General features: G+C 37.8%; 1 protein-coding gene across 1 annotated transcript in view; it reads left to right on the top strand.

The window, feature by feature from the left end:
• ADCY2 (adenylate cyclase 2) overlaps nt 1-27,153 on the top strand; it is a 283,051-nt gene that overhangs the window by 2,940 nt on the left and 252,958 nt on the right. The window contains exon 2 of the mRNA XM_058831650.1: nt 18,982-19,179. Coding sequence (XP_058687633.1) covers nt 18,982-19,179 — 198 coding nt within the window. The remainder of the gene's footprint in view (nt 1-18,981; nt 19,180-27,153) is intronic.

The following is a 27,153-nucleotide window of genomic DNA, read 5'->3' as shown; positions in this document are numbered from 1 at the left end:
CATTTTTTTGTTCCTGATGATATGAAAGGGACATAGGAGTATCTGAGCCACAAAAGCTATTAAAAGGTATTAATATCCTTATCTTTCATTTTGCACAACTTGCACATGTGTGATTGTTTTGACTGAAGACTTAATTTTGTAGAGAAGGCCCAGCAGAAGTGAATCAGTGTAGTTCTGTGCAGATCTGTGCTATGCATCTGAAACTAAGGGAAATATTTCTTGACTGTTGTTTCCCTTAGATTTTGTATAAAGCAGTTAAGATTTCACTGAAAATTACTTAAGCCTGTTGTGGAGACAAAAATCCAGAATGACTCACTGTAACACTCAATTTGGATTTCTTGCTTGTGCTTCACAGAACAGCTTAGAATGTGGAACAGGGGATTGAAAATTGCTAGGATGGATATTCGTGAATTGTGAACTATTTTTATGTTCTAGGCTGTCTTAAAAAAACTTGGAAACCAATGGAAATTAGAGGAGGCTTTCCTTCTATCTTAATGTTTTATTTGGCTATTAAAATATATCACTGATGTCTGAGATGCCTTTTTTTTTGTTTTTTCTTTTGTGTGGCAGAGTATTCTTAAGTATTCCCAAACACAGCCAGCCACACAGGGATGTACTTTACTTACTCAGCTCTTTCAACCCATCAGAATACAAGCTATAGCCTTCCAGATTTCAGATGAAAAATTTATGAAAGATGTTGCAAAATTACAGTAAAAAAGATTAGTTACAAAGTGTGCCTGGAAATCTGATTACTTTTCCTTCGGGCAATGTACTGCTATTATTACTGAGAGAGGTTTCTTGGGAGATTTTGCTTTTGTTTCAGAGAACTATTGTAAATTTGACCTTTGGAATTAAACACTCTATCTCCTCAAACACTAGATATAAAACTTCTAGTATCAGCTTGAACGATGACCATTCACAGCTTGCAGTTTTAAATAACATAGTGATAGTATTAACCTTTGAATTTCCTGTGTATCCTCCATATTTACCTGGCATGAACTGCAAACTGGCAAAATGAGATCAGTCATCCATGTTTAGCTGCTGCTTTAGTCAACAGAGAGTAAATTATATTCCCAAACCTGCGAAAGCCTTTCAGGACTTAAAAATACCAAAGGTCAGCTTCATTTTCTTTCTATTGTGTTGTTCTTTCAATGTAAAATATATGAAAAAGTCATTATTTGCCTGTGGCCCTGAAAACTAAAGCCTTCTGACAATGTTTTCATAGTTTTAGTTACTTTCCCATGAAAGTTCTATAAACATAAGTTGTTTATCACATTCCTTCTGAGAAACATCTTTTGATGGACGTTTCACATGACCAGTGTGATTGAGAAGGTGGTAACTTAATTATCCAATCCCTGGTCATTGTCAAGAATCTATAAATACTGGAGTCAGAGAATAAAGGTTGGTTCTTTCCTGTTCTAATGCTGCAAGGTGTTCATGTGAATCATTTGGTGTCCTTTAGCGACATTTGCCCATCTCTCCCTTTTTAGTACTAGAAGCTTATGACCATTTTTGGTGGTATCTAGAACAGTTTTGTCTCTGACAGGAGCATATCTCTTATAACTACAATTTGCAGGATATTGAAAAAAAAGCCATTTTTAAATTCAGTGTAAAACATAAGTGTACCTGAAATATCTGAAATTGTGATTACTTTCTTACATGATTAAACAAAAACTCTGAAGACAGGGGTGATGACAAATTGTACAATTTATTGGAAGGCCATAACTTTCCTTTATCCATGTATTTTTCTAGACTTAAAGAGTGCCTAGTTCATAGATAGAGGCTTCTATAAGAACCTAAACTTCAGGGATATAAAAATCTTTTAGCACTTGCGTTGTAAGTGAGAGAAGATCTAAACCTGTTGGAATCCTTTTTCTGTTCCTTTTCTGAAAACTTACGATTCACCAGTCTGCTACCAGATACACGTGTTTTCTTTTAGGCTGGCCTGTTCCCCTTGCTCAGGACCCGTAAGCCTGCTGTGTGATATTAATACTAGTTGCAGCCCTTTTCTCCCTCCCGAATTCTTGCTGCCACATGTGACCTTGGACAGCTCTTAAGATGTGGTTGCTGGTGCATAATCTCTGATGTGTCAGTGCGTGTTTCTTGAGGGTGTCCTTGGCCAAAGGACTCCTTGACTGTCTGTGGAGCAGAGGTATTAGTTGCCCTCTCAACCAGTTCTTTGAAGTTCCTAAAAAGCTCAGGATCATGCTGGTAGGCTCAGTTTAGACTCCTGAATCTTTTTATGGATTTATAAATTCAAGAAACTAAAGCTTGGCTGCATATGTATTTTACTGACATACTCAAATACCTTCTGTAGCAAAAAGCGGAGTAGTCAATGGTTCTTAAGGAGGAAATACAGTTAATTAGGTAGATGTACCTGCAGCATGGCAGATGTACATTCTGGGTTTCTGGCATCAGACTGAACTTACCATCAGCTGATCCTGCATGGAAGAAGAAGTTGCTGCCTCATTCTGAAAGGAGTACGTGAAAACTTTCTGTCTGCCCACCTGGTTGGCAGAGAGCTGTTTATGTGCAAGGAAAAGATCAGGAGAGTCCTGTAAGCCTCTTGGGGCTTGAAGTGAGGTATGCCTCTTCTTTAGGCCCTTGGTCACAAGGACAGCAAATCTTCCTTCCCTCTAACTGGTGTTATTCCTGAAATAAATTCTTCCTGTTTCTGGTTGTCTTAGGTTGCAATGCAAGATGTAACCGAAAGTATGTATTCTATTACCATTTGTTAAAACCAGGTGGTACAGTGTTCTTTATCTCTTTCATGACCTATCCCTCATTACTCCAGAGGAATATTTTCTGTTACTGGGCCAGCTGTTAAAACCAGGTGTGGCAGTGTTCTCTATCTCTTTCATGACCCATCCTTCCTCCAGGGGGATATCTTCTGTTAATGGGCAATTGAGTCTCACTACATGACTGATAAAATTACATTATCCCATTGTGAGATGCTCCACCCAGGGGGAGGAGCCAATCATTCCTATCTGGATGTAATCTGAGAGTTGGAACACCAGTCAGTTTTTTTCCACTGGATTCCGAGAGGAAGACCACCACTACGCCACCACTGGACCTTCAGAGGAAAACTACACCCTTCTACAGCATCAGAACCATATCTGTCAGTGGACTTGTAGCGTGTAGTCCAGTGGACTGCAGCCACCATTTGATTGGACTGCTACCTGACCAACTGGGTGTCAGGTTGTATTGATTCTGTCAGTGTTTTTTGTACTGCTACCTTTTATTTTAATGTTTGTATTAAGTTGTAGGGGTTTTTTTTATTTATACATACTAGTAAAGAACTAGTTATTCCTACTCCCATATCTTTGAGAGCCCCTTAATTTCAAAATTATGATAATTTGGAGGGAAGGGGTTTACATTTTCCATTTCAAGGGAGGCTCCTTCCTTAGCAGACACCTGTCCTTTCAAACTAAGGCAGTGGTAAAAGCTGGACATCAGCCAAGCCTTTCCCTAATGGTTAATTTCATTGTGAAATGAAGGGGGAAAAGTCTTCCAAGTCCATATGGAAAAAGTAGTTTTAGCAAGGATGTTTCATCATTCTCTAAAAGCATCTGGTGTGTACCTCTGGTAATGTTCTCATCTCATCAGTCTGCCTCTGAAAAATTCAGCCATCCACACCAGAGGGTCTGATGACATGATTTTATAGCTGTGTTCTTGAGATGCTCTGTTATAACCTAATTGTACGGAATAATACCGCCATACTATAAGACCATTTGTACTCTCAATTTTAGGATATCTTTTGATATCAACCCTATGCAATTTACAGCTTTTTTAGTTTAAGAGCACCAACTGTTTTCCCAAAGTCCAAGAATACCCAAGGTCTGAAAACATTCCTTGGAATCCTTGCAGACTGAAAGTAAGTCAAAGCATGTTATAGTGTTTTCCAACTCCAGTATATTAATTCCTGCAAGAAGAAAGCTAAATCACAGCAAAGGTAATGAAGCAAGAAAATTCTCACTAATTGAAGGACAAGCAGAGTTTTTTTGCATTCTTGATGCTATGGTTGTTGTGCTCAGGAGGTGTCCTACCTCTCCTTAAACTCTTTCTGCCACACTATTGCTACTACCAACATGAGAAGTAATTCAAAATAAACATCAATGTATTTACAATGCCTTTTCTTTCCACAATTCCAATTATAATTGACTGTACGGTTCTGCTTTCAAGTCCCCTATTAAAATGCTCCATGAAAACATCCCTTGTCTCTAAACACCATATAGCAATATATTCTTCTAACTATAGTTGCTTGATACAGTCTAAGGATGTTGCTGTCCCTGCCAGATGTTCCTTCTGATGTTCTCTGAGAGTGACTTTTTTAAGGCAAGAAGAATCTCTTTAGTCAGGCAGGAAAGGTTGCTGTAGCTTCCTGTCTGAAGCAGGAATTGCCTGGCTTTCTGTCTGATTTCAGTATTGCATGAGTCTGAGCTGCCACTTCTTTCATTCACTAATGACACTTGCTGTACATCTGTGGTTACTTTTATTGCTGCTAAGAGCTTGTCTCATTTGCCAGTCCCTAATAAACCTGGTAACAGAGCCATCAAGTTAATGAGGTGCTGATGGCAACCTCACTTTGCATGCCTCTGTTTCATCTTTTATATTGAACAGCCAAAATTTTGAATAAGAGTTGGATGAAACTATGGCATATTGGAAAAATACTTAGCCTTTAATTGTAATCTTAATAAGTTAATGTTTTATGAATACCTTGGCAGAAGAGAACTTATTTAATGTCACAAATTGTGACTCAAAATGGTGGATCCACAACTGCTAATCATTACTGCAGCTGATAGAAATAATAAATAACATACTGACTAGAGCTGTTGTTTACTGATATGCAATGGAAATAAGACAGATGATAGATTGGGCTCTGATTGTCAGCTGTCTTTATCAGCCTAAAGCCAGCTATGTGGATTCACAAATCCTGTACTGGCAACTTCATAGTAGATCTGCCATGGAACTGTGAACACCTGCCTGCTTATCTTCCTTTAATTTTTATAAATTGGTTTCAAGTTCTTGTTGTGGACAGATATATCCAACCCATTTGTGGGGATCTTAAAAATCCTACAAATGGTGAATATTTGAGCCTTCAAGAGCTCTTATAGATTAAGAACCTTAATCAGAGGTCACAGTCCCTGTGTTTACACTGTGATTAAGAAAACTTCTTGTTATAACAGTAGTGGTGACTGGAGTCTTCCAGGCCGCTCCATGCATGACTCCAAACTGATGGACATTTCACACAAATAGATGTGTTCTGCAAATCTCTTGAGCAGCTGGGTGTGCTTGCATCATGGGAACGAAGTGCAGCTGAACACCTGTAGTGTTTGATTCTGTGCCTACATCCCCAGTCACAGCTGAGCTGTGATCCCAAATAATTATGTGCTGCTGTATTAGCTTCTGCATATTTCATAAAGAATTGAATCAGCTCAAGCCATATTGATCTGCGATGATGAGAAGATGCCAACAAATTAAGCTTCTGTTTTGGGGGATCTGGATCCAAAAATAAGAGAATTGTCACACTTCTGGCCTTTTTTCACTGACTTTTTTTTATTTTTATTTTTATTTGAGCATCAAACCTGTTGAAAAAAACTTAAAACCCAAAAAAACTCCATGCATTTTCTTCTCCATGTCTTTTTATATCTTGAACAAGAAATCTTTAGACACTGGACCTTATCCAGGTGATGCTGAAAATTGAAGGGACTATTGCACCATCTCTATGGAGGACTGTGGGGCTGTGTCTACACTTACTCTCCCAGTTGTCTGTTTCACCAACCTTTATAGAAACATTTTCTTTATCTCTTCTCTAAACAGAACTCTTGATCTTAGTGGTGCATATATTATATAAAAGCCCCTTGCTGTTTGTGGTGTGACCATATTCCAGGCTTGTGTCTGGGAGAGGCAGAGGAAAAGACCACAAATAATGACATGTCAGTTTGAGCATTCTCTTCTTTCACTATCTATGGTTCTTGTTTTGAAGGTTTTCTTATCTGGAAGGTGTGCTCCAGAGTGCAGGTGCAATGGCTTCTGGTTGCATATACCAGAGAGCAGCTGGGATGAGAGGTGCTCTGGCCCACCTATCTGTTTCCCAGATAGATTCTCAGAGCTGCTCAATAAGGTTTGCCAAAGTAGTTAGAACTTACTTTTTTCTACCTGCCTCCTCACAGCTGAGCTGTGTGCTGTGGGACCTTTTAAAGACCCTAAATGCTATGGCTGGCATAGTGGATCTGCTCACTGACTGGATAAATGGGATTGTTGTCCTTTGATTCCAGGTAAAATTTCCATAACCCTTTCTCCAATTTGCTAGTGCTTTGGTCAGTCTGGCAGGAAAATCCTAGGAAGACTAGATTGCCACCAGCTCCTTTTCCAGCAAGACTGATTTCAGGCTGAGGACTTGGACACATTATTTCCTCTCAGATAAGTGTTAGGAAAAAGGTGCTCTTTGAACTTGGCCTGTTCCTGTAGAATTGTTTATGTTGGAAAGGACCCTTAAGCCCAGTCATTAATCCAGAACTACCAGGTCTACCATTAAGCTATGTCCCTAAGGGGCACATCTATATGTGTTTTAAATACCTTCAGGAATGATGACTTCAGCACTTCCCTGGGTAGCCTGTTCACCCTTTTGGTGAAGAGATTTTTTTCCCAGTATGCAGTCTAAACCTCCACTGATGCAGTTTGAGGCCATTTTCTCTCTTCCTATTGTTTATTATTCGGTGAAAGAGACCAAGACCCACCTTTCTAGAAAGTGTAAATGTCCCCACTGAACAACTTCCTCAGGCTAGACAGCCTTAGTTCCATTACCTGCTGCTCATAAGTCACTTCAGTTGCTTCATATACCTTGGCAGGTGGGTAGACTCTCTTTCCTTGGTGCAGGTGCTGTGAAGGTCCTTTGTAGCAGCACAGTGGTCTGAGAACTGTCTGGTCTGGTCAAGACTTAGGACATGGTAGCAGAGGTTGTCCAGACCAGTAGCTTGTCCTGTAAACCACACTAGGGTTCCCCACCCTTCTAACTCATGCCAGAAAATGGGCAAAGACTCTCACTAGGGCTTGTTTTCTGCACCAGTGAGCTCTGGAAATTTTTAAACCTGACTGATAGGTAGTGGGATTTTACAAAGTTATTTAAAGTGATGTGTCATCTGTTTAACAATAAAACAACTTACCAAATTGGTTTTGCTTGCTTTGATTTTTATTATTTTCTTTCCTGTGCTTTAATGAAATAGGGTAACGATACTTAGGAAAAAGCCCTCAACTAACACAAAAATGCCTGTATTTGCAGAATCTATTTTGCTCTATTTCCTGTGATTAAGTCTGAAGTTTTACTCCCAAGATGTTATTTGGCAGTTATATTTAAATGTAATTAAACATGTTTGTAACCTTTATTTGAAATTTTATCATAATAGAAATAATAGCCATTGCAGAATGGTCCTGATCATGGAGTCAAAAATGAAATAAGAAATCTTTCAGTTTTGAAGTCATTGTGGAAAGTATCCTTAGGGGAGTAAACTTTAAGAACATTGTTGCAATAGTCATAACTCTGTTTAATATGTAATTGCACAACCTTAGGAAACACTTGAATAGTAATTACAAAATGACACTAGTGCCTTTCAATGTTAAATCTATTTTTCATGCTACCCTATTACGGCAATTGGTTAAATCTTAGGAATATTCTTGCAAAATGTGTTTTTAAAAGATCCGTTAGAGAGAGAAGCCTAAGTGTACCTTTATCTTCATTAAACAGACCCTTAAAATGTGCTCCCTGGTTCACATTTTGTCTTTCTTACTTCTAAGTGAGTTGCATCTTGACACTTTTTCTTGATTACAGCCAGATTCTCCGGTTATTATGTCAGGAGAAAAATGGTGAGGGAAAGCCACCTTTCCGCTTCAATTTAAAAGTGACAGCCAAAATACGTAACTGTCAGTATTAAATAGCTGAAGGAGTCAAATGAGTACTTCCAACTTATACAAATCTAAATGAGTATTTCAGACTTCCACGAGTCTATATGGGTACAAGAAAGGCCATAACTTCACTTTTAATACATGTTACAGTGCTGTTAATCTGAAAAATATGTCTTTGAGTCTTGTGAAGTGTTGCATTATCCATAATGTTTAGCTGATGGAACTTTTTCAACAACGTGTTTTGAATATATTTAACTACAAAATATACATTCTTCCTAAGTGTTTTACTCAGTTTATCTTTGATGTACTGTGATTTATATAAATAGTACTTGCATTTGTTGGAGAGTTTCTTTAAAAATGTTTTCATAATATGAGGAAGGATTTTGAGAATATCTGAAAAACAAGCTAAACTGAGTTATTAACCTGCCTTTTTTTGAGAGGAAGTCAGAACCAATGCATGTAAAGTACTCAAGAAAGATATTTTGATCACTGTATGAATATTAAAAATTAGTAAATTATGTGAGTAGGTTCTAATTACCTCTGGAGCATGAAATAGTTTCATCAGCGTACAGATTTTTGCTCACTTTTCTGCTAGTTGTATCCCCCCTCTTCTGAAGGGGGCACTTCAGGGAGCCAAATGTAATTAACTGTCCTTGCTCTTTGGGACATGGTTTATCTTCTGTGGCTGCCAGCTACTGCCATTGAGTATGACGATTTTAGAAGTGCATCCAGCTGAGTGTTGTTGCCACTAGTAATTAGGCTTGAGTATCCTGTTTTTCTTGTGCCATTACATGTTTTAAAGTAAAGCTTTTGATAATTGCCAGTCTAAGAGAAGGTTGAGATGTTGTTGGGTGACTGAAAGATATGGCAGTCCTGTTCATATTCCCAGACCCTGTTCCTGGTCCCTCTGAACCCCAGCTTATTAAATACATAGTTGTATGCACTGACAGATTTTATCTGACATGTGGTTAATAAGATGAGAGAACAAAGACCGATGGAAAATAAACCGAGAGAGAAAACTGCTGATATGGTAAATGAGGATGTATAAAAAAAAACACTCACTGTTCAGGTTGCTTACATGGTGTTTGTACAGGGCAAATATTTGATTATAAAATATAAAGACCTACACATCCTGGTTCTACTAATTATGTTTTGGCAGGGATAGGTGTCTGTTCTCTATTCCATGGCATATGATACAGTAGGAATGGTCACAAGTTCATGGGGTTCTGGCTACACCTTTGCATGCAGATAGATCCAGTGGAGGTTGTTCCTGTTGGCCTGAGATGGACGCTACCTTTAAACATCAAAAGAGCTGAATTAAAGGACAGTTGTGCTCACTCCATGCAGAGAAGAAAAACCTTAAAACCAGCTGTTACTCCTTCAGAATCTAGCCACTATGTTGGAGCTTTGACTATTCTTGAAAACTATCTTTCCTTCCTTTGCATTCATTTGGAAGCGGTGATTGAACCAGAATTACAGTGTTCATAATGCATTGAGGTAGCATTGTGATGTTCTCTCTTCTTTATTCCTTTTTCCTATGTTTTGCATTTTGAGTTGTTTTTTGACTGCTGGTGAGCACGTGATGTTTTCAAGGGTCCAGCTATGATAAACACCACATATCTCTAAGTATTAGCAGCCAGCCAAGAGCTTATCTTGTGTATAAAGTTAGGACTGCCCTGTCTGAGGTGCATCTCTGCACACACATCTCTGCTGAAATTCATCTGCTATTTTCTTGCTCTTTAATGACTCCTATGAGATCCTTCTGTGTTTCTTCATAGCTGATCCTAATCTTTGCCAGATTGCTGTTCAGCCCTTTTCTAAACTGTTTATGAATATTCTGAACATACGCCCTAGGATTCCTGAGGACTTTGGTACATTTGTTTTAACAATTTTTCCTAGGGTAGATGCCAGATGTACTGGTGCTTCCCTTAGTCTTTGAGAAGGACCCCAGGAGAGACTAGCACTACATCACATGTCTGTCTTTGAATACTGTGGAACTTCTGAGTGCAGGTTACATGCTACTACAGTTCTAGCTCTTTCTTCTTTGAGTCTTATTAGCCCTATTTGGTGAATCCTGACTTCTTGTGGTTTTTTTACAGTTCATGTTTCTGCTTTTGTCTGTAATGCCTTACACTAATGCTCCAATTTGAATCAGACTTTCTGATTTACTCCCAATGGATAGATTATTTTGGAGTGAGATTTATCCTACAGTGAACACAGATTAAAACAAACAAAAAACTGAACAACCCAAATCCTTTCTGCTAGTCTGTTCTTCTCTATTTGTTCTTTTTAATACCTGCATCATCTGTTTGGAAGTCCTTTAGCAGGCTTCTAGCTCCTGATTATGTTTCAAAAAGAATTTACTACTTATTTGTATACTCTTAAAAATAATTCCTCAAGCAAGTTCTTTTCTTGGTCTGCATTATTGAGTCTCTATATTAATTGATGTTGAGATGAAAAATGGGGGATGGGACCACCATGCTATTTAAGATGATTTATTGCTCAAGTAAGCTAGATAAGATTTCAGTCTCGGAGTCATGAGATTTAGAGAGGAGCAACAAGTCAGCCATAGCTCAAGGCAGACATCGGTTTCTTCTTACACAGCAATATATAACATTTTGGTCCAACAGACAGGTAACACAAAACTTATTTCTAGTTAATAACCTATCACCTTTGCTTAATTTTGCTGCACTGTGTCTGTCTCTTAGCCACTAAGCTGACAGGTCATGTACTCATACACACACCTCTGTTATAGTTTCTAGATCCCTAGCCTACTCTATAAGGCACATTATTACAGCTCAAACCTCAAACTATTTTACCTAATATAATTTCTTACTTAAGACATATTCTTACTTACAATGATAGGAATGTAAGTTTACAATTTTTCTACTTAATGTTTGTGTACATTTTTTTGTATGGGTGTGTTTTTTCATCTGTGAACTTCTTTTGTTTTTCAGCAGTGCATGAGACACAGACTGTGGTCTCAGCTTCCATCTGCTTAGCAAGTCCATCTGGGAGTCACGAAAGTATCTCTTGACCTGCTGTGTTTTCTTCTTTGACAGCCTTCCTTATATCTGCATGATAACCAGTCCTCTAAGCAATTTATTTTTATGAGGCTTTGCTGTTCAGTCTCTATTTTGTGGCTCATAGCCACTTTATACTGTTAGTTAGTTCTCTTAGACAGTTAATACAGGCCTTTTTTCAGTCCCTAGTGAACAGTATGGCTTTTAGTCTTTTTCTACTTTTTCATTATTCCACTGATGGTCTTTTTCACACTAAGTTTTCAGTGATTATTGTATAAATAATGCTTCAACAACAAGCATCTTAGTTCTTCCATCTAGCTTCTTAGGCTTGTAGAGAAGAGTGAAGAGTGTATTCTTCCATAGGGTGTCTTATTTCTCTGCCAGATTTTAAAGAAAGAGTCTGAAACCTTCTTAGCTGTGTTTAATCAACTTCTGTCCTTTCATTTTGTTGAGACTCATTGGTCTCCTTGACATTACTGCTTCTCCTAAACCATGCACTTTCTTTCTATAACAGTCAATCTATAACATTAAATTTGAATGTTTTTCTATGATACTGGAAGTGCTAGCAAACTCATTCTTTGTTAAGCTCAGTTGCCTTCTAGAGACAAAATCCCTATTCTGCAAATATCCCGGTTTCTTTGATTTCCCTTTTGAACACATTTTCTTAGATGCTTATTGAACTTTTGCTTGCCAACCAGTCTGGGTTTTTTTCAGAAGCATTTCTGGGAATGCTACAACAGCTCTCTGCTTTCTTCATTAACAACGAATATTTTACCTCCAGAAGTTTTCTTCCAACTTCTTTTCTTACTCTTATTTGCACAGCAGCCATAGCACCTCCGAAGAGCCTTTCCAAACCCTCTGTGAGCTCTGATGTTTTCCACATTAAACAGAGAAGTCTTTGATCTCTAGTATGTCAAGACTTTTTGTTCCTGATAATCATTGCAACAACACTGAAGCAGGTGAGGTTCACTTATCAGGCAAACTTGGAAAAATCTGGATGCAATAGTTTTCTACTGACTAATTGAGAAGCTAAATAATATCTATATGTAACTGGACTTAATAAAAAAAACCAAAAAACCACTGGCCAAAAGTGCTTGGCTTGGTAGTCAGGCATGTGTGTGGTCAGATGGGTGTACACAAGACCTGCAGGGTTGGTCACTGTGTTGTCAGTGTTAGCTGTTAGTCTTATGTGCTCACAAGGACATTGCCTGTAACGACAAAGAATAGTTCTTGTTGGATTGCAGCAGAAGTGCTGCACCATTGCAAATCTGCACACTTCTCATACAGGGAACACATTTACAGCACACATGGTTCATGGATTTCAAGCCTGGGGAAAGGCTTCAGGTGGCCAGAATGTCATCTGAAGGGTTTGGATGCAGTCTTGCTGCTCCAATTATATTCCCATGTAGTAACAAGTACAGAATGGTGTAGAGTGTGACCATGGATGCAGAACTGCTTTTGATGGTTATATACAACATCACACAGCAGCTGGGCATCTGTAATGCCACGTGATCCATGTGATGTGCAAATGGCTGGACTGACATGCATGTAGTGTGGAGTCAGAAATCTCTGTGCACTAACAGCAAGTGGAGACTGCACATCAGACTCATTAATAGACAGAACTGAATTTCTCAAGGCAACAGACATCATGAAACATCTGGCTTTGGGCCTGATGTTGTTGTTGTTGATCTGCTAAGTCAGGGAATGCTGAATCAGAAAGAAAAATAATTCAGGCATGCAGTTACATAGGACATTAGTAAAAATGAAAAGCTTCATTGACACAAACTTCAGGACAGTTTGATTAAAAGATACAGGTCAGTTAATTTTCTGCTAACGTCCTTGAATACGTTGCACAAAACTCGGTGAAAGATTAAAAAAAAAAAGATATAAGTAAGCTTCTAACCAGGCAGCTAAGCAAGCATAGCAAGCAAAGTTTTATGTTATGGAAGATAAATGGTGGGCACAAAAGGCACAGGAGCCTCTCTGAATTGTGGATCCATGAAACATCATATGGTATTGGAAATAGCATCTGGCCTTAAAGACACTGCACAATTTCTGAAGTGGAGATGGACTAATACTAATAGAATTGACAGAAAAGAATCCTGAGGCTGCTGGCAAAAACTCAATTGTTGTCCTAAATGATGAAAACCTAGATGAAAATGTATAGCTACTTGGTCAGGAGCAGGGCACAGTACCTCTTAATAGAATGGAGATTTTTCCAGCAGTCAGTGCAGTCAGCCATAAGCAAATTCACTAAAATACAAAACCATAGGAGAAGGGTCACAAGTAGCTAGAAGACTTCTTCAGATTTTGTAGAGAAATATTATTTGAGATATTAGAGAATTAAAATCCTGTCCAGTTTTACAAAGAGAAGGGTGATTATGTCTTCTGAAAACCATTGTCTCAAGTCCTGGAAAAGGTTTTACAGGGAAAATGGGCAGTTTTTGCTGCAGAGAAAACTCACAAATTCTTTCAGTCAGTCCTGTTAAAGGAGGATGTTTGATTGAGAGGTCAGCAAACCAGTAGTCCTTGAGCCCTGTAACATTTCTTCTAGCACTCAACATTTGCAACATCATGCACCTACACTGCATGAAATTGAAGACACTAAAAATTGAATAGGTGTATGAAATAAAAAAGTAAATCAATGTCTGAAGAACATTAATCACTTGGATTTATATTTATATTTAGAATGTGCTTCACTGATCTCAGCAAAAAAGGATTTTAGTATGAGTCTGATGTGGTAAATGGTTTGAGTTAATCCAAAGTGTGTGATATTTCAGATCCCAGCAGAAGTCCTCTGTATATAGACTACTGTTGAATTCCATTAAACAAAAAGAATAAAGAAAAAGTGTCAAAAGAATGAGGTATCATGTTAAAAGATTTTATGCTAAAACTGGCATTTTAACTTCATTTTTATGGATTATTTCATCTGACTGTATTTTTATATAAAACAGTGAAGTGCTTTACAGCAGCTTTGCTGTTTAAAATTAAATTGAGGGCATGACATCTGGGAAAGAACAGGATGTACATAGAGAGAAGGTTGTGGATTTTGGAAAGACGAGTGAAAGTGACTCTTCAGATTTTACTGGTTGTAACAAGATTATCACACTTTTGAAGAATTTGTGGGGGTTGGAAAAATTTCAACAGTAGACTTTTTAATTTCTTCGGTAATTAAAAGAGAGCAAGATAGAAAACACTCAGGGAGACACAGCTGTCAGTCAGGTAAGGTCCATCTATTGCAGGCTTAGCTGTTATATTCAAAAGTGTCATGCTGATATTTTAATTCCATTACCTCTGGTGTATTTTAATTTCTGAGGCTAGCAAAAACCAAAAAAAAAAAAACCAAAAAGTTTTTTGGAAAAAAACCAAAGTGTTTGGGTTTATATTTTTTTCTGCTTCCACCCACCTCTTTGGGAAGTGGTTGAGGTAACAGAACATCTAACCTTCAGGATTTTGCAACACCCGACTTGCTAAACACGCTGATAATTGCAAATATCGATCAGGGAGCTTCATGCCCTGATTTTAAAGTCACAATTCTATAAAGATTTAGTTCCTCTGAAGTAACAGGAAAAAATTGTTCAAAGTAGTTTCCAAAGTAAACCTCTGCCTTACAGGGCCTGCTTTTCTTGAGCTGACATTGGCATATATTTTAAAGGCAGGATTGTGAAAATCCTGCTGTACATATTAAGGCTTTCTGTAAAGGATACAAATGACAATAAACTTTTATTTCCTCATGTATTTTATAAATTGTCTAATGTGTACACTATTCTGTCTTTAAATTTCAATTTTAGTTCAGAATTTGTACAGGGTATGCTGTGATGCAAGCAGTTTATGACAGCAGAAAGATGTTGCCTTGTGTCAGCTCAGGGAGGTCACCTGTGCTCAGGAGCTGATACTGTGTGGTATATTTTTTATTTTTTTTTTCTTAGCATTCATTTAAATCAAAATGTAAAACTGTGAAGTAGGCAACTGCGGAAGGAGAAAAAGCAGAAGTAAAATTTTAGATTTAGTGACCAAAATAGTTCAGCCAAATGTTGAGATCAGTGTAGGCATAAAAAAAAGGAAATTGAGTAGCTGTAAATTTGGAACAAACATTTTGATCTAATTATAGAATATATATAAATATATGTAGCTGCATGAGCATACACATGCTCTAATCAGACATCTAAGTATTGTTGATCTGTTATGAAGCCAAATCCTCACAGAAAGTACAGTATTTTTATTACATTTTTGCTGATGTGGAGAAGAATGCGCTTGAAGTGCATCTGGATTTTCTTGCTAGTATATTTGTAGCCATGATCTTTATCACTGAAATGCCAATTTTCCATCATTTAAATATGTGGTTTTCCACAGTCTTGGCTTACTCCAGGAGTCTGTGGTTTCCTTTGGTGCTGTGACTTGCGCTGCATGACAGATGGTGCAAGGAAGTTGATATTACCCTCTTGCCCAAGACAGCTGTCTCTTGCAACAATAGTTTTGCTATCCCACCCAGAGGTGCAGAAGTCAAAGGTTGAAGTTAAATGCTTTTGGTGTTAACTGACAACCAATTGCCAATTGGCAACCAATGACAACCAATGACAATTGACTTACTAAATGTCAATTGACTTACTAAATCAATTAACTGAGACAAGTTTCAGAGATGGGATTGATCAAAAATCACAACATTCAGATACATAAATCAGTAGTTCTTCCTAATAGTAGGTAGGTTTTATATTTGTACTCTTACTGTGCAAGATGTATTTTACTCTATGCAGCTCTATACTCTTGCAGACACTTAACCCTATGCCTAAATTTAAGGCCATAATTTTGTTTTCAGGGTGACTATCCAAGTGCTTGAAGGCCTTTGTGTGTGTATTTGATATTTGTAAGCTTAGTGTTTGCATTTCAGATTTAGCATCACCACTTAAAATTTCCTGACACTTCTTTGCTTATACTGTGATTGTCAGTGTTGCAATAACAATTGCTTAAATGTGTGACTTCATAAATTTAAAACGGAATTAAAAATAAGGAGAGTTGAAAGATGAGCTGACTTTTGCCAGGCAGGGCAGGATATATTGTGGTGTTTCCCTTGGTTTGGGCCTGCCAGGGTGGTGGCTGCTCCTGAGCTGGAGCTGGGAGCAGCTGGGTGTCACAGTCTGCAGTGCACACACAGGCAGGGCTGCACGGAAAATGAAGAAATGGGAACAGTGAAGAAGCGTCTCTAGATATCAAATTGTAAAACTTACTAGATCAGAGAAAAAAAACAAAAGAAATCTGCTGATGGCGTTTGTAAATGTTTGTAAATTTACAAATTTATTTGTAAATTTTTAGTTTTGGTTTAATTGAAACAAACCTTTTATACATAAGAAAAGAAAAAAGTCGTATTAAGATACTTTTAAGCAAAATGTTACATATTTATGTTGAAAACCCATCAATAAACATGATTTAACAGGGCACTAAGGAAGCAACTACAAATAAGGGAAAAAGATATGTTTATTTGTGATTAGATGTCTTACAAATCATCAAATAAGTACTTTCAGATTCTCTTGAAGATTTCACCATGAGAAATGAATCTGAGGCTTTTCTTCATGAAGTCTGTGGTTACTGTAACAGCAGTAACATTTAGGGCCTGCTTTTGGGAATCCTTGTTGCTGCAAAAGAGGCTGTTAGAATTCATAAAAGCTGGGGAATGACTAAAGACCCTGTGACTGTGCTTTGATATAGTGCTGTTGTATTTCAACCAGGCTTACTTTTGAGCATGTACAGCAACAAAAAACAAAATATTTATTTTTTTAATGCACCCATCATTAGATGATTTAATGTTAGTCTAGTAGCTTCCAAGTAAGTTCTGTATAAAAATATATAGTAAATATATCATTAAATATATATAAATATTGAATATTCTGAATCTTCACATTATATTCTGGTCCTTGCTCTGGGTGTTTTTATATTTCAAAGTAAGCAGTTGCTAGGACGTATATCTATACATATAGATATATAAATGTCTATATGTAATCCAGAGTATGTACTTCCAGATAAATACTTTAAACAGAATCAAAACATTTAGTACCTTTCAACTATCACTGTCAAAAAGTATTTTTTACAGAGCTATGGATGTCATTGATTTGTGAGGCATTTTTACACCTGCAATGTTCAGGGTGATTTACAGTTTTCTCAATTTGCTTCAAATAATATTAAATCATAGAGTGCTTAGGGTTAGAAGGAATCTTAAAAATCACCTAGTGCCAATCCTCCTGCCATGGGCAGGCACACTTTCCAGTAGAAAATGCTGCTCAAAGCCCCATCCAATCTGTCCTGTATCCCTTGGGGGAGGGAATTATCATTAGTGCATTCCAGGAACCACTGGATTGCTCATGCCCTGCTGTGTTGCCCCTTCAACAGATATTCGGGTGGTTGAAGTTCCTCATGAGGACCAGGACCTGTGAACACGAGGCTGTTTCTGTCTGTCTATAGAGGGCCTCATCTCAATTTTCCTGATTGGATGACTTGTAGCAGACCCCCACTGTAATGTTGCCTATCTTTGCTCTCCCTTTAACCCAGCCTATGAGCCCTCAGCTCCTCATCCATCACCCTTACTGGTCATTGACATAGAGGGAAACACCTCCATCTTGTGTTCCCTCTCCTCTCCTTCCTGAAGAACTAGTAGTCTTCCATTCCAACACTCCCGTCATAGGAGCCATCTCACCACATCTGTGCATCAAGATCCTAGGTGCACATCTCTTGTTTACTGCCCCCAAAGCCAGCATACTGGCTAGAGTGGCTCGAATTCCTTTTCCTGCTGACTTGAAATCCCCTTTCAGACTCAGAGCATCTCTTTCTGAGATTTGATCCAATGATTCATTTGATTGAATCAAATGATTGCCATTTGATTGGCATCAAACTTGTAGGAGTGGAATGGATTGAGGTTCTGTTTCCCCTGGGAATTTTGTGAGGATTGGTGAAAAAACTACTTACAGTCCAGAGTGCCTTATCATCACCCTCTGCAATCCATCTTGGTGTTGCTCAGACTATTCCTGGCTGTGTCACTGGTGCCCTTGTAAAACTACAGCAGTGGGCAACTGTCGCCCTGAAAATTAAGCCTTCTGATAATGTTTTCATAGTTTTAGCTACTTTCCCATGAAAGTCCTATAAACATATTGTTTATCACATTCCTTCTAAGAAACGTCTTTTGATGGACGTTTCTTAATACCAGTGTGCTTGGGAAGGTGGCAACTTAATTATCCAATCCCTGATCATTGTTGAGAATCTATAAATACTGGAGTCAGAGAATAAAAGACAGTTTTTTGTTCTGACATTGAGAGTGTTCATGTGAGTCATTTTGTGTCCTTTAGCTACAGGCAACAGTGGGCTCTGTGAGGCTTGGGAGTCTCTTGGTGACATCCCTATGTGCCCCCAGTAAGCAGCACAGCTCTCAGGAATGTGTCAGAGGCACACCCCTGTACCTCTCACAAAAGAGTCCCTGCTGCTATCCCCCATCATGTTCTTGTGGTTGCGCTGGCTGTTACGGAGCAGATGGAGCTGCCTGGCTCAGCTCCAGCGCCTCTCCTGATGCGATGGGTCTTTTTAGTCTGCAGAGCAAAGAAGAGATTCTGCAAGGGCATCCCAGGCTTCAGGGGAAGTTTCTTTCTCCTGCAGATTCATGCTCTTGCAAGATCCATTCTTCTGCATTTTGCCCCTCTCTGTTCTTGTGTGCCAGCAGTGGAGTTGTTGGATGGTTTGCCATGGGCTGTGGGTCCACTGCAGACTGAGCTTAGAACCAGCTTTCCAATGCAGCCCCCCTCATGTTGCACACACTTCTCACAGCCTGCTGCAACTCAAAGTAATAGAAGAAGTATTATGCTATTGTGGTTAGTATTTACAGTAGTAGTTACAAGGTTGATGCTCCACATAGCAGTTTCTTATCATGAAAGAAATCCTATTTTGATTTAACTCACTTTAGATATCTAGTCATGTCTTTCTGGCATCTCCATGTACAATAAGTTTAAAGTATGTTATTGATGTCTGACCTTTATGTACATTTGTTTTTAACTTCATTTTCATTTTCCTCTGTTTTCAGGAAGTTGAAGACCACATGGCATTTTTAATAACTGTTCCAACAGCCCTAGCAATTTTTTTTGCTATATTTATCCTTGTCTGCGTAGAACCTGTATTTAAGAAGCTGCTTCGTATATTTTCTCTGGTCGTCTGGGTATGTCTTGTTGCCATGGGATATCTCTTTATGAGTTTTGGAGGAATCATCTGTCCCTGGGACCAGGTAAGACTGTCATTATTACTAATTTTACTTCCATTGGGTACATTTCCAAGAATCATTTTATACAAAAGCATGCACATTCATTTTTGTGGGACATCTCACAAAATATTTTTGTGACTAAGTGGTTGCATGCTGAGACTCCCTTCATCTGTTTTATAAATACCAGAGATGTGCATACTTAAAATACATTAGGAAATATTAGAAGGATTTTGCTTTTATATTTTTTAAGGTACTTTAATAGTGAATACTTGATTCCAATCACCATCTTCTTTGTAGAGTGACTATTTGATTCTGGTGACCACTTGGTATGGCAGAAATGCTAGTTTTGTTCAACACTGCTTGTGCTATCTTTTCCAGTTTAAAATGTTTGACCTCTCAGTGTAGGCTTTCCATGGTGTAAAAGGTGTTCTCTAGCAACACATGACAAAAAGGACTGGGAGTCTCCTTACTTGTCTAGAAAAATGGATGAGTAGAGAAGAAGTGAAGTACCCTTCACATTTTTTAAATTTTGTAATGAAGAAAAAGCAGAATATAATTGCAGCCTAATAGCAGCACTTTTGAAACATCAATAAATGATGTGCAATATCCAACACTGTATCTGATTGATTCTTCTGAATTCTGTCACATTATTTTCTTTTCTCCAAACTGCTCTACATGGGAATATGGCTCATATAATATTTTTTTAACTCTTCAAAGGATGGAAAAAGTATTTTAAACATATAAATAGGTCTTCTGAAGATTTAATGCTGATTCTATGAGTTTAACCTTTAAGTTGTATTACTCTTCCAGAATGCCTTCTAGGTTCTTGAGATAGACTTGAAATAAATTCTCTGACTTTTTATTCAGATCTTGCCACGACTTGAGAAAATACTGAACTTCCAGTAGTTCCTTTAAACTCTTTAATGTAAATTATTTAAATTACTGATGCATGTTGGTAATACTTTAGGAGCTCTTATCTTTGTGGGTGACTTTATATTTTCATTTTCTTGGAAGGTTCTGGATTAATTATATAAGAAACCTCCTACCTGGTTTGGGGTTTTTTAAAGATTTTATATATTTTCAATAGTTTAAACTACCAAACCAGAATACATTTGCATGTAATAAAAAACAATCAGAACATTAAATAATTTTCTTTAGATATGGATTTCACCCTGAGAGTGTTTGTGTCTTTGTTATACCACATCTAGGTAATTAGGTCTTACTTCTTCAATTTGTTTTCACTGGCATTTGTGTCATGTCATGCTAAAATATTTCAGACTTTCAGGCTTAGATGCAAATATTTAGTTAGCCATATTATTTATTAATTGTAAATGATACTTAATTTAGATTTGGTATTTTGAAAGCTAGGATAATGATTTTCAAAAGCACATGGACTGAAAGGTATCTGAGAGGGATACTGATGTCTCTGTCCTGTTTAGCCTCTGATGATTTTACCTGCCTTGCTTTCCTCTTAAGAAAAACGTAGGCATTCCCACAGCATGCAAGGAATGTGGCTGGCCCCGTGACGGAGGAAGGACTGTAGAGCTCTGGGAAATAGCATTGTCTTTCAATTGGTTGCCAGGACACAACTCCTCTGATATTCAGTCTTCTCCTTGCTTTGTGTGCAAGAGCTGCTTGGAGAAAAGCCTCTCTTGCTTTGCCAACAGCAGCTGGCTCCAGGCAGCCGCCTTGCCAAGTGCTTTGCCGGCTCCATGTGAGAGTGGGCAGGGCTTTTCCAGAATGCCTGGACCCAACGGCAGATGTCTTTGGCATCTGACAGGAGAGGCACTGTTCCAGAGTAGCCCCTGGCCACTTCTGAGAGTCCAACGCAGTGTGGCTCCTTGTAGTAGGACTCTTAATTTCCCCACACCTGCTTTTTTTTTCTCCTTTGAATAGCAGTGCAGTTTTGTGGACTGCTTTTATAGAAATACTTTTGCCTAGTGTCAGTTAAGAGTAAACTGTGGAAATATGGGAATCTTTCTGGGAATATGACACCTTACAAAAAAGACTAATTGAAGGTCTGATGTTTTCAAACATTTGCAGAAGCTGTGAGCAATAAAACACTGCCTTGTATTCCTGTGATGCTGGTGTTTCGTTTGCTCTGCATGGAGAATATGTAGGTCAATAATTAGTGTTATCTCTTATGTGAAAACAAATCAGAAAAATCCTTCCTTGGTGATCATTGACAGGTTCTTTGTTGAAATTTTGCATTTTGTGAATCTTTAAACCATTTTACTTGCCATGTTAAAGTAGTTTTGTGATTCCTTTATATTTTTTATGAAAGAAAAGAGACATGATGTAAAATTGAAATTAGTTAGGTTTCAAATGTATCTCTGTCAACATTAACTTTGAAAACTATGAAAATTAAAAGTATGAAATTATAAAATTATTAAAATGAAAGAGTCAGTTCATGCACAGTTTTTACTTACTAAACAAGTGTTTTATTTTAATTTGCATCATGTTTATATGTATTTACTTTAATTTACTTTTAATTAACTTCAAATTACAGCCTAACTTCTGTTCTGGTCCAGGAGAGTTTTAAAATGTCATAACTTTCACGTTCTCTGATTCTTAAGCTTGTTAAGAATATGGCATTTCTTAAGTGTACTAGTAACTATTGAAAGATAGATCTTCTGCATACCACAGTTACTAGAAAGAGCATGTTATTGTGCCATTTGTGGACAGCTCTTTGAGTAATAACGCTGTATCTCCTAAATTTTGACTTAATGATTTTCTTGGGTCTTTTGGCTGTTTGCAACTGCTTAATGTAGTTTTTCTCTGTTGTCTTAAGGAACCTGAGGTGTAAACTTTTGCAATAAAAATACTATTTGAGGGAGATTATTTTGGTTACGAACTCAAAATATATTTAATACAGAGCAGTTCTTCCTTAGCCTGCAGGCAAATAGCTCAAATAACCCACAATTAGGAGAGTGCTGGAAATGAGGTCAGGGCCATTGTTTTGGTTTTTCTATTAGAAACCTGTTGGCTGATGTGAAATAAATGCAAATAGTAATTGGTTTCAGCTACCTTTTTCCCATTCCTGCAGACTGCTTTTATCAGTCTCCATTTCCTTGACTCTTTGGCTGCACGTACAGCTGTGGAGCAAAGCTCTTATCAGGTGGGTATCTGGCTGATGTTTGAAGGAGGAGGACAGTTACTTTGTCCCTTGTGCCAATCTGCCAGCTCCATGCTGGCTCCATAATTGCCTGCTGAAACTGAACAAAGGCTGTTGTTGTCACTGGACTGCCTGGGCATCATTGCTAACCTATCTAGGAGAGCAGCCACCATATTTGCACTATCAGCCTTAGTAGCTAACTTACCTCTTTAGTTAGTCCAAACTCCCTTACTCCTTTGTGTCAACAACGAAGAACAGTGATTACACTAAAAGGGAGATGGAGAGCTCCTTAGGGAGACAGTGGGTGGCTTAACATGAAAAAAATTGAAACAGTGATGGCAAAAGTCTTTGGTACCTGACAATTTTTCTTAAAGAAGTGTGGCAACCCTCCTTTATTTATTTATCAGACCAATTTTTTGTGGCATTGGAGCCCCTGGCATTCCTTGGTGGCTAACTTGGATCCTTTGTTAGGACCTTCATGTATTACAGTTTGCATGAGTCAGAGGGAGGCTGGGCTGCCTGCTAGGAGTCATGAGACACCTGGGTTGGTAGGAAAGAAATAGAGCAAAGGTCGTCATGCCGAGGCTCAGAGAGAGACACTGCCTGCTGGCAACTTTCTTCCAAGTCTAAGGTGTGAGCAGTAATGTGTGAAGATGTTTTCATTGAGGAAAGACCCAAGGGCAATGCTTACTTAGCAGGGTCCTTGAGGAAATCCGTGGATGGTGTGTTGGTGGATGGCAAATAATGCAAGGCGGGCAAGCTGAGTAAGGAGTGATGGATTGGTTTTGGTGTGTTAGAACTCTTCCTTGCTAGTGTGTGAAGCACCTTTCCTTTCAAAATGTAAATCCAGTACCTATCTGTAGAGTTTCATGCCAGGGAAAGAATTTAAAATAGTTTTCTCTTGTTTCACTGACAGTGTAGTAAGAGTTGCCTTTCTGTGTCACCCTCTGACATGTCTAATACTTCCTCAGCCTTTTATACATGGTGTATGTAAATATGACATAGCACATTGATACCAGTGGGTAAAAAGAGCTCCTAAAACATGCAGTAGATGATATAAAAAAGAGTAATTGTGCAGCATTATACTAGTCCAATGAATTCTATAATTTCAGGATTTTGGTATTCAATTCTATTTAATCATAAATACTTTGGTATTCAATTCTATTTAATCATAAATACTTTTATTAATCATAAATACTTTTATTAATCATAAATACTTTTGTACCACATGTGTTCCTCCTTCTCTGTATTCATTTACAGCACAGACATTACTTCAAGTGGAATTTGACACTTACGGTTTTAAAAAAACATCTAGAGTGATATGCTTAGAATATATATTTTATTATTTTAGCCTAAGTTCTACTTTTTGAGTATTTAAAGTACCTTTTGTTTTGGTTTAATCTGCTGATATAGAATGGTTCGATTTGGGCCCTGGAGCAGTCCTGGCTTAAGAAGCGCGGGCAAAATTTTATGCCCTAGTATTTTTGATACTGTCTTAGCACCTGGGGATATCTGTTGTGTGTTGAGGGGTGAGGGTCTGCACAAAGTTTCAATGGTTGTGGTAATCAGCTCCTGTATTAGGCAGTTTGGTGAAACAGTGGGTCTGCAGAAAGGGAAGACTTGTCTTTGTGTGAATTACATTTGGTCTGATTTCCACACCTTGCCTTATCTACAGTCAGCCCTGCCCTAAACTATCAATAATATGTTTTGTGGTTAAGCAGTATAAAAAAAATTATATTGTTAGATATTTTAGGAAGGCAAGGCAGGTGTCAGTGAAGTCCCTGCAGCACAGGAAAGTGCTGCAGGAAAGGATGAATTGGTGCTATACTACTTGTTCAGGATGGAGTGTGGGGGAGACTTGAGTTTTTATAGAGTTCAAGATTAATCAGACTCTTAGGAATGAGTATCCTGAACAAGGAACCAAATCTTGTAGGAGCATGCTCCAGTATCTTAGAGGTGAATATTCACCTGAAAAAGGACATAAAGAAAATCAGGAGGGTTGTATAAAAGGAAAAGATACTGCCAAGCAGATGATACTCTCCATTAGGAACAGGTGTGATAGAAAAACAAGACCCACCCCCCAGTCCACCAATATATGCCATATTTTCAGTTATAGTCTTGGAAAGAGAATAGATGATTTCTATCTTACTTCTTTTATAGATATATAAAGTCACAGGCTTAATAGCAAGACATTGAAGTGGTTTTATCAGTCTGGTGTGGTTTATATCTCTATAGAAGACATGAAAAAGATGAACTATTAAACACACCTGCCAGTTATTAAAATCAGTAATACAGTAGATTGCTATAATACAATAATGTGCAAACCTCTGAAGTACCAGCTGGCATAACAAATGTACCATTATTAACCTTTGCTATGTCATGGCAATGCATTATGAGAACAGTTCATTAAAAAAGAACCAATTATAGTTTTAAATAGGGAACGTATTTTTGAAAGAAAAAAAATCTATTTTTGTGCCAAATAGGAGACTAGAAGCCCTACTAAAGAAGATGACCATTATTAAAGTAGCTGCACATGTAGGTGAGGGGAAATGGCAGGCAGTGTGACTTTAGAGGGCATCTGGCAGGAGGAAGATTTCTGGCTGGATTTCTCAGAGAGCTCTCTGGAGAATGTTATCCTTTATTAGTGCTTTTTACTAGTGAAGGGATGACTGAATGTCACTACTATAATGAAATTTGTTGATGACCCAGTTCAAGGCCTCCTAATACACCAAAAGATCACAATGTTATAGGGAAGAAAATCTTGACCTTGAGGATGGCAGTAATAACAGCTAGATGAAATTTAATAATAGGAAATATGAGATGCCTGCATTTGGGGACTAACGGCAGAAATTACAGCTATAGGCTGAGCTCATCCGTAGAAAAAAAAGCAAGGACAAGCACAATGAAGAGAGGAAGCATTAGCTGATCACTGGGTCATTTGGCCATGTGTCCAGTAAAGACTATTTATGATGGCAGAGTATCCAGCTAAAGATGAATCCTTGCCTGGATGACTATGTAAACTTCTAGTCACTTTTATTCAGATCTGCAGGAGAAAGGTGAGTTTTGTGAGAGGAGGTGAGAAGAGGTTGGCTTGGGTATAGATCTGCAGAGGAGAATGCTGAAGGTGGTGTGACTGCCATCTACAGATAGTCTGTGGCTGCAGACATCAGATTTGAGGCGAAGCTATGGAAGACAAAGAATTAGTGACACATACACCTACACCCACACAAAAATAAAAATCATCTGTCTTGTAATGAAAATTAAACTGAAAATTAGAATTTATCCTATAGCCATTGGGGCACTTGGTTTGTGGAGGTTAATATCCTCAGGATAATAAAGATTAAAATAATGAATTGGTTTTACAGCGGGATGCTGTCCTTAGCTGAGCGTTGGTCAGTGTCTTCATTCAGAGAGAATGGACTTCAGTGGTTCAGGGGCATCCTTTTAGTTCTTTATTTCTATGGACCACTGAACATTTGTAAACTACCCACATATCTTAAATGACAATTTCCTTTGACCTGTGCCTGAAGTTCATTAAAAGCTGAAGATCTGCATTTTCTGAATTTTAAAAGTTCATGGCTTTTTACTATCTAAATATCTTTTATCCATCCAGTGTTCTGGAGAAGTAGTCTCACAATTTAAAACATCTAGAGATAGTAATTTTTGTCTATTTCTGATCTCTTTAGGCATTCCTTAGAACATTGATGAGTAAGGTTTGATGTAATATAATGTAGAAGAGATTGGAAGTGTCCTAGAAAGAATCCTGGAAATTACTGAAAGTACCTTATGAAATTATTTTTTCCCTGCTACTTTATTTTCCTTGACTCCATTTATTGAAGTGTGCTTTTCATCTTGGAGGGGACAATTAAGTAAAAAGGCTGAGCTGATTGTAGTTTTCATCAAGATTATTGCATAGTTTACATTCAGTGTGATAATTGCAGTGCAAGTCGTGTGAATGAACTTTGCCAAGGCTAACGTATGCACATATTTGCATAATGTATGTACATATTTGCATACAATAGAAATGTAAGACTCAGATAAATATGCATGAACTGAATGTGGCAAGATTTTTCTCTCTGATGGGAAATAACATTTATCAATATGAATATTAATGTTTCAGAGAGTACTGAAAATAAGCAATGTTCGTTTTAAATATCATCATACTCTTCCGATGTTGTTGAAGTTGAGAGACCAACTGATAAATGGAAGTGAATAATTTAAGCCCTTCATATGGCTTCTTATGTGCTTAATAATTGATTTGACATTAGGAAACAAACATTTAATAATTTCATAGTACACATAGAGTTAACAATTACTTGTATGATGGAGCTACAAGAGAACCATTAAAGCAGCTCTCCAGTACTTCTTGCTAACAGATTTAATTTAAGGGAGACATGCAATTCATTGGAATGGTCTTTTACTCAGAAATGTAACTGTTTGTCTGACTTCCAGGAGGAAAGGTTTTGGCATGAATCTGCATTAGTCTGTTGGTTTAAGCTGTTAGACCTTGCATACCTGCCTGTCATGGAAAAGCTTGTACCTTTACATTGCCATTGCCTGTAATATTGTATGTTTTTATTTTTGCGAATTGGGTGCTGAAAGGGTGTATCATCATAGAGCATGACCTTTGTTCATATTTTTGCCTTTTGTCTCAAATCCGATTTAGTTTGCAGGTTTCTAGTGCTGTGGAAATTTAGCTAGTGAGCTATTGAACAAAGAAATAATAAAACAGGTAGTGAAAATGTTTCCTAAAAGCTGCGTAAGAAGACTTCAGTTTAGTTGTTTGGGGGTGTTCCCTGTTTCTGTAGATTTTATTAAGTGTTAGGCACAACTGTGGTGCTAAATAAATGAATCTGAGTTTTGGATTGTCAGAGGGTCACTTC

Source organism: Poecile atricapillus, chromosome 2 (assembly GCF_030490865.1).
Source record: "Poecile atricapillus isolate bPoeAtr1 chromosome 2, bPoeAtr1.hap1, whole genome shotgun sequence".
Lineage (NCBI taxonomy): Eukaryota > Metazoa > Chordata > Aves > Passeriformes > Paridae > Poecile > Poecile atricapillus.
The sequence above is the reverse complement of the archived record's forward strand: the minus strand, read 5'-3'. Positions and strand labels throughout refer to the sequence as shown.